Raw genomic sequence first — 11,168 nt, forward strand, 5'->3', positions numbered from 1 at the left:
CAAAGTTCTATGGATTTTTTTTCTTTGTATAGCTCTTACACGTTTTTATATATTTTCTATGTCTTAAAATTTTTTTTTTCACTATGGTCACTTTTTCACTTATACTTTTTTCCAACTGGTTGTTGCCTGTATGTGATAAAGGTGTTGATATCTGTGCATGGATGGATGGTATTGTCTTCAGCTACTTAATGAAATTCTACTAGGGTCATTTTTTTTTTTTTTTTTTTTTTGATACCGGGGATTGAACTCGGGTCCTTGCGCTTGCAAGGCAGGCGGTGGAACCATTGAGCTAAATCCCTGGCCTGACTAGGGTCATTTTTAAGTTACAGTATTTTGTTACGGATTTTCCAGGTGGAGAATTTGAATTCGATCATCAGTACTGTGTCTCACACATGTTAAGCAAGTGTTCTGTGGTTGAGCTCTATCATCCTCAGCCCCTTTTAAATTTTTTAAAATTTTATTTATTGTTTTGGTACTGGGGATCAAATGCAGGACCTTATGCTTGCAAGGCAGGCGTGGTACTACTTAGTTAAATCCCTGGCCTTTTATTTTGTTTTTTGGTTTCTTTGGTACCAGGGATCAAACTCAAGACCCTGCGCTTGCAAGGCAGGCAGCGGAACCACTGAGTCAAACCCCCGGCCCTTTATTTTGTTTTTTAGACAGTGTCTGGCTAAGATGCCTAGTCTGTCCTTGAACATACCATCTTTCTGCCTCAGTCCTCCTAAGTAGCTGGTAGTACAGATGTCTGCCAGCACCTCTGGCTTCACTATTCACTTATATCCTGAAAACTATCAATATATTTTAGGAATTCAGTACAGGAAAGTTGTAATGATTTAGGGTAACATTTATTTGTGAGAAAATTCTAGAGGTGGTTGTTTCTGGTTGATTAGAATATTTCAGTGAAAAATCTAGGTAGATGCAAAATAAGTGCAATGTAGTGATTTCACATTGAAACATCCCGGCTGAAGAGACTTGCTTCTAAAATTGTTCCAATTAAAGACTAACAGGCTTTTTCATTAACAAACCAACCAAGGATTCCAGTGGGATGACACTAGTGATGCTTGCTGCAGCGGGAGGGCAGGATGACCTCCTGCGACTCCTCATCACCAAAGGCGCAAAAGTGAACGGGCAGCAAAAGAATGGGACTACAGCCCTCATCCACGCTGCTGAGAAGGTTCGAGAACTCATTGTGTCAGATAATTCAGGATGTCCTGCAGTGGAATGTAATGGTTGTGTAGTGATGATGTCTAAAATACTAGTATTGGTTTCCGACTGAAACTGTCTTTGGTTCATAATTTATAATGTATTATAATTTTTTTTTTTTTCTTTTGGTGTCGGGGGCAGTGAAACCACTGAGCCAGATCCCCGGCCCCAGTGCATTGTAATGTCTAAAGGATGTGTATGGAGAGGTTCTCATGTAGAAGCCAGTGGTTAAGGCTGAGCTTCTGGTGGCCTTTTGGGCAGAGCAGCTATGTGTGAGTGCTGCGGCAGGGAGCAGGTCTGTCACAGGACTGCCCTGGTCCACAGTGAAGGGACAGGAAGACGGTGGCCAGCCACCCGCTTGGGATAAGATCTGCCCAGTCTTTCATGATGACTGAGGTTTCAGAACATCTTAAAAAAGTCTTCTTTTAAAGTCTTTTTGGAATTAATTTTTTTTTTTTTAAATAGAACTTTTTAACCACAGTGGCTATTCTCTTGGAAGCGGGAGCTTTTGTGAATGTCCAGCAGAGCAATGGTGAGACTGCGCTGATGAAGGTGAGTTGCTCAGCCTCTCGGACAGGTGTTCATGTTGGCGCCCCTACTGCCAGACCTGTGCAGGCAACTGGGAAGAGCACACTAAGACAGTCCAATTCGGGGAGGTGCGTGCTGTGACTGTCCTTGTGAACCCGGGATGAATGTTCGGGTGGATGTGATAAGGGCCGAATGAGAGCAGCACATCAGCAGGAACCAGAACAGGATATAGTTGTTTTGGAAAAACTTACGTTGCGAGTATACAGAATCATTCACCAAAAGTGAGAGATACCAGGGGCTGGGGAATGTAGCTTAGTGGCACTGTGCCTGCCTTGCAAGCACAAGGTCCTGAGTTCAATCCCGGTACCCCCCCAAAAAGATACCAAAGAATGAGGCAGACAGATTCAGGATTACACCGAGTTAATTTATTGAGGACTTATGCAACGGCAAGACCGGTAGATTACCACACCCCAAGGCAAGAATTTGTTTCCCCTGTCTATGTAGATACTTGGGCACTCTGAACATCCAGTTCTCTCACAGGTTTCCTTCGCTAGACTTCATTTTGGGGCTTTTGGGGAGGGGCTGGGGACCAGGAGGATCTCCAGCTTGTGCTCCATCATTGAGCTAAACTTTTTAAAAAAATTTTGAGACAGGGTCTTGCCAAGTCAGAGCTGCCCAGGCTCAGACTTTAGTACTGCCTTAGCCTCCCAAGTAGCTGGGACTGTTAGGCATATGTCACCAAACTTGGCTGGCAGACACATTCCCAGTGGAAGGTGGTCGGAGCCTCCTAGTGCCCCAAGTACTGTTGGTTGCCTCCCTGCCTCACAGGTTTATATTTGCCTCATGGGACCCAGCCCAGCGCTACTTTCCCTCTGCAGCTGTTCTGGGTTCCTGGCCCATTAAGCTGCTAGGACATAGCAGGTCCAGACACTGAGCCAAAGGTGACTTATCTTTCTTGCCTCTCCCTGGTATGCAGCTTTATGTAAACTATGAACCAAGCAGGCAGGGATTTGCCTGCAACCCCTGCTGTTCTGACCTCTGTTAGCAGCTCTGTAATGTGCCACATGCTGAGTCTAGCCTTGAATACTGCGGTTTTAGGGCCTGGACGCCATACCCCTTCTCAGGCCCCAGCCATAATCAGGCTAGGCCTTACCCACTGCTTTTTAAAAATTTTTAGTTGATGGAAATGTACATTTTTGTTTAAGTCCTTAAGTTTGAGTCTGTAGTCTGATTTTATGTGTGTTGTTATTGCCGTCTGTGCAGAGCAGAGCTAGTGCCTCAGCATCGTCTCAGCGGAAAGCCCAGGGTACATCTGAACAGCGGAGCTTAGGCAGAATGGGCCAGTGAGGGAGGCACCAGCACTTGGCACAGGGATGGCACAGGGATGGCACAGGCTAGCAATGTACTTTGAGGACATTTGAGAGCTATGGGCAGGTTAAAGCTGGAGAAAGATATAGGTCGATTCAAGGGTTAGTTCATTTAACATGCTTTAGAGCAGAAGGCAGAATGGACTGGGGAAAAGATTTGTTAAGTAAATAGATAATTAGTAGTCTGTACATAACCAGTGATAGAGGAAAGTGGGTAATTTACCCACCTTTTAGCAGGTAGAATTCCCAGAAGGTGGTTCAACAGGAAGTGGTGCCCTTCTTGAGTAGGGAGGATGGGCATCAGCGACAAGCAGGTGCTGGACAGTGGTATGGGCTGGAGATTCAGACCAGAGAGCCATCAGTCTGAGTGACTGCACTGTAGCCACAGGTTGGGAATGGGGTCAGCTTTTGAGAGGTGGAGAAGGCTAAAGCATGGGAAAGAACAGGGGAGAAGGAAAGGAGTTGAGGACCTGGGGAGAAAGGTGGAAGGAGAGCAGCAGGAAGTGCCCTAGGTAGTGAGTCCTCTGTGATGTTGCAGTCACAGCAGTGATTGCTGCTGTGGGTTTTCTCACCCTTTCTCCATTGCAGTTTGCACTCTTTACAAAGAACTCCCAGGTTTGTATGGAGAGAGGGACCAATGCCAACTGGTAGTTACTATCATTTACAGTTAAGTAATTGTCACGCCTTTCTCTGACTTAGGCCTGTAAAAGAGGAAATTCGGACATTGTTCGGCTTGTAATCGAATATGGAGCTGATTGTAACATTTTGTCAAAGCACCAGAATAGCGCACTGCATTTTGCAAAGCAGTGTAACAATGTGCTAGTATATGACTTGCTGAAGAGCCACTTGGAGACGTAAGTACAAAGTGAATGTACCATGGTTAACTAACAAAACCTGTTTATTTGGACACATTGTCACTGGAATGGCCTCTAAATAACTGCTCAGAAAAAGATTTAGTATGTTTCCTAACAGGTTTCTGTTCTTGTAGATCATGAAGTTAGCAAAGGGCATGTTTTATTTTTGTGCATGTTATTGAAGCCTTAGAAAACATCACACATAACTCTTAGATCTGGGTATCTCCTTAAATTCTCCAAATTATGTATGCTGTTAATTTGTCTGACATTTCCTTAAAACCTTTTAAACTATTCTAATTTTTTTTTTTTTTTAAACACATACTCTGCCCCCTCATCCATCTTGTTTGCTGTCACCCTTCTCACCAGAGTGGCACATTTGTTAAAATCGATGTATCTGTATCAATGACTCTGCAGACAGAGTCCTCAGTTCACATAGGGTTCAGCCTTATGGTATACATTCCATGTGGTTGGACCAGGGTGTAACGGTAGGTGTTCACCATTGTATCTTACAGTATTTTTCACTGCTTTAAAAATTGTTTTCCAGCAGCCGAGGCTTTAGCTCAGTGGTTCCACTGCCTGCCTCGCAAGCACAAGGACCCGAGTTTGATCCCCGGTACCGAAAAATGAAAGACCTATTTAATTTTCCAGATCTTTGTTCTTGTCTCCCCTGTGCCCTGGTGAGCACTTGTCTTTTGGTGGCTAATTTGCCCTTTCTACAGTATTTAGGATCATACATTATCTGGCCTTTTCAGATTGATTTTCATTTAACTACAGCCATGTAGTTGGTTCCGTCCCTGTCTGGATGGCTCATTCCTTTATAGCACTAACATTCTGTCTGTACCAGCTTATTTTTTTATGTGAATTCTAAGTTTTATTTTATTACAAGTTTATACTTCATAGTACAAGGATCTTTTTATCACTTAAGAATTATTTGGGCAACACTTGCCAGAAATGCTCCAAGCCGTTAGGCAGCTGATGAAGGTGCTTTTTTTCCAGACAAGCAGGCACTTTTTTGGCAGTCTCAGGAGGCTAAGCTATTCTTCTTGCCTCTTAATCCTCACTGGCTCTTCCTGCCTACAAAATGGTTACTCCAATTCCAGACAGAGGATCTATAATCTAAGCAGAATGTAAGGTGTATTTTAGACAAGAGACAAAAGGCCACAAAAGGCCTGTGCCCAGTCTGCCCTCTGGATAGCCTGTGCTTTGATCCTTTCTGAGGCCAGGCTGTGAGGAATCACAGGAGGCATCAGATCTTCTCTCCTCATGGATTAGCTGAAGGGAGCCTTCCTGTTTGCCCCCACCTGAGAGGCTCTCATGCTTTTATTCATTCATTAGGCAAGTCTGAGCAAGCAGACACTATGTTAATGGCCGGGAGGACGGAGACAGCAGCAGGGAAAAGCTTGTCCTTTGCAGTTTGAGTTTACAGTGAGAGAAGATGGGCATGAGGCAGACTGGTGCAGTACATCAGGTGCCGGGTGCACAAGGGAATGAGCAGGGAGGTGGGCTGAGGGCAGAGGTGCTGTTCATACCTGGTGAGCATAATTATGTATGTGGTACAGTGTGATATGTCAGTGCATTAACAACTTCCTGTCATTTCTTACCAGGCTTTCGAGAGTGGCTGAAGAGACAATCCGAGATTACTTTGAAGCTCGCCTTGTTCTGCTGGAACCTGTTTTCCCAATAGCATGTCATCGACTCTGTGAGGGGCCAGATTTCTCAACAGATTTCAGTTACAAACTTCCACAGAACATGCCAGAAGGTAAGCCTGTTTTTACCCTGAAGCTGCTCAGTTTGAAGGATACACTGTAAATATTAACTGATTCTTAGGGTAGAACCCTTTACTTAAATGAAACCTTATACTGTGTGTAATAATTATGTGAAATAGTTAAAAACAGAGCTGCTGTGGCAGAAGAGAACCCTTACCAATACCTACCACCCTAAGCCACACTGAGGGGTCTGCAGAGTCCTATTTAAAATATATGGAGCTGGGTCTTCCTAGTTTGTTATTGAGTATTCCAAAGCCACTGCCTATTACTAATAGTCTTTTCCCTTTTAGCTGAAAAAGAAACAAAAAATATGCCCATAATAGTTTATAGTAAAGACATGAAAAACTCCCCTCCTTGGTCCTGACCTCTGCTGAACAGCTCCCGTTAGAGGCTCCAGATGCAGTGTGCAGTGCCATTTCTTCCTCAAGTAGAAGCTGGGCTCTAGCCATTTTGTTAGAAATCTACATACTCCCCTTTGAAAATATATATTTCATTTATTAGTGAAAAATTTATTGTTTACTGAACATGATATTGAAGAATCATAATTTTAGTGCTGACTACTCACCTTAACTATACGCATATGTGGCAATTTGATGAACTTGCTTTGATTTGGTATGATTGGTTATTTCTACACATGTACATGTCTGCATCTACCAGAAATTTTTGCTATTTATGTGAAATCTTACTCTGTCAAGATGCTTTGTCATCTTACAACCCCAGTTCCTTGAGCCTGTCTCCTAGGTAGCCCCAGCCACAAGCTCCTTGTGAGCCCAGCTCTGGGGAACATCAAAAGATTGTGGCTTACAAACACATTTAAGTTTTAGATGCACCTCCTCTGGCTTCTTGAGGAGCTTTTGACTCCTTTAAGAACTATAGTCATATTTATCAATGTGTAATTTGGCGGGGGGCTGTATACTGAAACAACCGTTAGGCACAATGAAACAGGAAACCCCCCTAATCAGTGTACTGTCAAATTCAAGTACGTGTCAGGACAGAAACCACTACCCAACCTACCCCTAAGGCGGAACTCACTCTGGCCCTAATGAGAGGCTTTCCTCAGTTTCCCTGTGGGTCACGGGTGCCGTGGGGCTGTCTGCCTCACTGCCCCACAGCAACAATGTCTGGGCCCTGGAGCCCCCAACTCTCTCAGAATCTCCCTTTTCACAGTGGAGCTGAGAAGAGACAAGACTCAGACAGTGGCTTTGTGGTGCTAGAGAACAAAGTCTCCCACTGCCAGTAGTTTCAGAGGAGGTGAAGAGCTAATGTGTTTTTCCTGGGACTAGAACAGGAGTTTCTGTGAAGTCCCTTACAAAGTTTCTTGTTGAGATTTGGCCTAGATAAGCCGGGTATGGTGGTGGACGCCTGTAATTTCAGCACTTGGGAGGCTGAAGCAGGAGGATTGCTGTGAATTTGAGGCCAGCCTGAACTAATAGTGACACCCTGTCTCAGAACTCAAAAAAAAAAAAACTGGCCTAGATGAAAATTGAAAATGGTTGCCTCAGTGTAAAAGAAGTCATGCAGCTTACATACTGATTTTTTGTTTTGTTAACAGTTGAATGATTTTTTTTTTTTTGGTACCAGGGATTGTACTCGGGACCTTGCGCTCGGGAGGACCTTATGCTTGTGAGGCAGGTGCAGTGCCACTGAGCTAAATCCCCGGCCCATTCGTTTTGTTAAGAGTTATATTCTAGGGCCAGGGATTTAGTTCAGTGGCACTGCACCTGCCTCACAAGCATAAGGTCCTGAGTTCAATCTGCAGTACAAAAAAAAAAGAGTATATATTTTATTTAGAAGAAAACTTCTGGGGCCGGGGATTTAGCTCAGTGGTTTCGCCACCTGCTGCACAAGTGCAAGGACCCAAGTTTGATCACCGGTACCAAAAAAAAAAAGAATACTTCTGGACATGTAGTAAAAGTTTCACATTGCATGCTTTTGGTTCCAATTAAGATTTGTTTTGGTATTAATCAGAAAATTTCAAACAGGTAAACCAGTATGTGCAAGAAAATGAAAAACCATTCAAAATCACAAAGACAAACCACCATTGCAACATCTGGGTTTGCTTCCTTGCACATGCATACTTTCATCAGTAACTTTTGAATACCACTTTTAAGTGGGAGTGCAGGCTGCCACAATCAGTATGGAGACACATCAAAAAACTAGGGTCCTATTTGACCCAGCTATTCCCCTGCTGAGTATCTTCCCCAAAAATTAAAAGACTCACACCACAGTGATATATGCACACCCATGTTTATAGCAGCACAGTTTATAATAGCGAAAGCTTGGAAACAGCCCAAGTGCCCATCAACTGGAAACTGGATAAAGAAGATGTGCTTTCTTTTATAAAATGGAGTACTACTCAGCCACAAAGAATGAGAAACTAGAGACATTTAGAGCTAAATGGATGCATATTGAAGCCATACTCTTTAAGTGAAATAAAACAGGACACGTGTAAATACCGAATAATTTCTCTAGTGTGAGAAACTGAAAGTGTAAATAAGGATTAAAATGAATAATTGATAATTTGAAATAGGAAGAAAAGGTCCAAAGGTGTAGGGGTGGTGGGAGGGGAAGGGGAAAGGACAGAAGGGAAAGGAAAACTTATGAGAAAGAAAAAAAATGGAAATGAAGTCTATATAAATAGGGAAGGGTGGAGGGGTGAATTGCGCACAGGGAATGAGGATAAAATAAGCACCAAGATACATCATGTACAGGTACAAGCACCCAATGACAAATGTAAACATATTCTATACCTAAAATGTACCAATAAAAGAATTTTTTAAAAATACCACTTTAAAAGAAACAAAGCAAAACATCAGTGTAAAAAAAAAAGTCCTATTTCAAAGTCTTTCTTAGGAGCTACCAGTAGGGGTCACTTGGGCAAGAGGTCAAAATTGCTGTGGTTTGAAAGCTGGCAGGTGTCAGCGGCCTTCTCAGACCCCTCTGCTTGCAGGGGAGGTCTTTCTCAGGGACCAGCTCCCTCTAATAATCCTCTCCCACCTCCCTTCTTCAGGTTCTGGGATCCTGCTCTTTATTTTCCATGCAAATTTTTTTGGTAAAGAAGTTATTGCTCGGCTCTGTGGACCATGCAGTGTACTAGCCGTAGTTTTAAATGATAAATTTCAACTTCCTGTTTTTCTGGTAAGATTTTCTACATTCCAGTGCTAAAACTTTCTCTAATCAAAGACTTACATTAGTATATTTAAATAGAACATGATCATTTAGTAAGTGATCTACTGAACTGATTATTGAGAATGAGACAGTACTCGTAAAATTATCCTAAATGTTGACAATGGAAATTGTTAATGTTGAATTCATTTATTTGCTTTAAGTTATGTTATAATGTCTTAGAACCAACATTAGTTTGAATATTAATTCTTAGGGCACAAAAAACACACCGCCTGATCAGGCCTTTTCTTTTTTCTTTTTTTTTTGGTACCGGGGGTTGAACTTGATCAGGCCTTTTCCACCATTCTAATTATGAAATGTTCACTTAAAATTGAAGAAATTTTCATTTTAATTTTTAATGCATAATAAGATAGTGGCTGTATATATTCTATTTTGACATCATAAAGAAATGCTCTTGAAGAGGATTGGTATATAACTCTTCCATCACTTTTAGAATTCCAACCTTTGGTAGAATTAAGCCTGAATATTTTGGTTGATTTTTAGACGGTTTAAACACTTGTGCTATCTATTGACTAATCCCAAATGTTCATCTGGATATTCTCTTTTGTAATTTGTGTGTTTAATAAATCAAGGGAAAAATTAAGAACCACAGCACACTTTACAGAAAAACAAAAATAAAACTTTTTATGTGTTTCTTTGCTACACTGAAGTCTTAGTAGTTTCTAGTCTCCATTTAGCCAGGTTATATGGTCAGGTTGTCTACACATGTCTGAGCTTTTGTCTTTAAAAAAAAAAAAAGCCCACAGTACTAATACTTTCTTTTCTTTTCACTCTAGGATAGTCATTTTGTTTACTCTTTCAGTCCCGTTCCAGGCCCTAATAAGCTCTTCATAAGGTTGACAGAAGCACCTGCTGCCAAGGTGAAGTCCTTCATGCTGTTATTACTCAAATTGCTGTTGCAGATTACTTTGTCATGATAAGAACAAAAATTCTGGAATGTCCCTAGTGTTTTTTGTTCTCTGGAAATAATACTGTGCCTGTACTAGAGACGAGGGTTCATTCCCTGGGTAGCAATGCGGGGTGCTCACAACAACATGGTAGGAATAGGTTGAAGGAGAACCTAAGAACATGCACGTTCAGCAGTCCAGGGCCTGTTCTAGGCTCCAGTATGGCACTGCCTAGAATGAAATAGTCTAAGGATAGGATTATTTAACATAGTTAACAAAATCAAGTTATAAACACTTAGCTATTAATGCTATCTTTTGTAAATCAGTAACCAGCTTGAAAATAATGCTGAACAAGACTTCTGGCTATGTTTTTTTCTTGTGAGAGAGGGTAATTCTGGTTCTGTACTGACATACTTTTTCCCTTCCCTAGGTTAAGTTGCTGATAGGTGCATACAGAGTGCAGCTTCAGTGACCAAACAGAATTGGGATGGACCTTTCAGACAGATACTTACATGATCTCTTTGAAGCAGTTTGGAATTCTGGCACACCTAAAACGTTCCAGTGTAGTTTCATCTGTAAACCTCCTAAGCCTGTCATGTGTTTTGGTCTGTAAGATCAATGTGGTGGCCCTAACATATGTAAAAAAAAATAGATGAGATGTAAGTAATTGTGGCAGTCTTCTGAAATCTCAGTGTTGTACCAAGACTGCATATTTCATTTTTTCCACAATGTGGAATAGTACCATAGGAAGATTATTTAAGAAAAAAAATTTTTTAAATAACTTTCAATTTTCTACTAGTCTTGGTGAATTTGTGTAAATAACAAAAAAATGTAGGTGCAAAGCACCAACTTACAGTAGAGAGGCAAACTATACTAACTCAGGTTGCCCAAGCTCTGAATAAAGGATGGCTCTGCTGCCCTTGACAGATGATTGCTGTGATGTGGTGGTGGTGGTGCAGGCCTTTGTGTAAAAGTGCAGTTCCATCTCATCCTTTTGAAAAGTAAGGTGATAAAATAAAAACCTAAGATGTAGCAAAAATATTAAAAGACTTTTTTTTGTTTTTTGAGACAGGGTCTCCCTTTGTAGTTCAGGCTGGCCCTGAACTCACTATGTAGCCCAGGCTGGCCTTAAACTCGAGGTGATCCTCCTGCCTCTGTCTCCCCAGTGCTGGGATTACAGGCATGTGCACCACCAAGCCCGGCCTGGCAGGACCTTCTTTCTTTGTTAAAGTTCACTGAGTGGGCTGGGGATTTAGCTCAGTGGTGCCGCTGCCTGCCTCTCAAGCGCAAGGTCTGGAGTCCGATCCCTGGTACCAAAAAAAAAAAAAAAAATCAAATAAAAACAACAGAAATGTTTTTTAAAAAATCAAATAAAAA

At 41.9% G+C, this 11,168-nt stretch overlaps 1 protein-coding gene across 2 annotated transcripts in view; it reads left to right on the forward strand.

Moving 5' to 3' along the window:
- Nucleotides 1-10,931, forward strand: part of Mphosph8 (M-phase phosphoprotein 8) — a 36,198-nt gene extending 25,267 nt beyond the window's left edge. Inside the window, exons 8-14 of one of the 2 annotated variants that reach the window (XM_087199451.1) lie at nucleotides 1,034-1,174; nucleotides 1,669-1,755; nucleotides 3,798-3,952; nucleotides 5,557-5,711; nucleotides 8,729-8,856; nucleotides 9,681-9,764; nucleotides 10,222-10,931. In XM_087199451.1, the coding sequence (XP_087055577.1) occupies nucleotides 1,034-1,174; nucleotides 1,669-1,755; nucleotides 3,798-3,952; nucleotides 5,557-5,711; nucleotides 8,729-8,856; nucleotides 9,681-9,764; nucleotides 10,222-10,263 (792 nt within the window). In that variant the 3' untranslated portion in view covers nucleotides 10,264-10,931. Of the gene's footprint in view, nucleotides 1-1,033; nucleotides 1,175-1,668; nucleotides 1,756-3,797; nucleotides 3,953-5,556; nucleotides 5,712-8,728; nucleotides 8,857-9,680; nucleotides 9,837-10,221 lie in introns of those variants that run through there. The other variant, XM_087199452.1, reaches the window with a different exon arrangement.
- Nucleotides 10,932-11,168: the final 237 nt, after the last annotated feature.

Source organism: Heterocephalus glaber, unplaced genomic scaffold, assembly GCF_053883595.1.
Source record: "Heterocephalus glaber isolate CG9 unplaced genomic scaffold, H.glaber_assembly_v1.0 deba00001719, whole genome shotgun sequence".
NCBI classification, from domain to species: Eukaryota; Metazoa; Chordata; class Mammalia; order Rodentia; family Bathyergidae; genus Heterocephalus; species Heterocephalus glaber.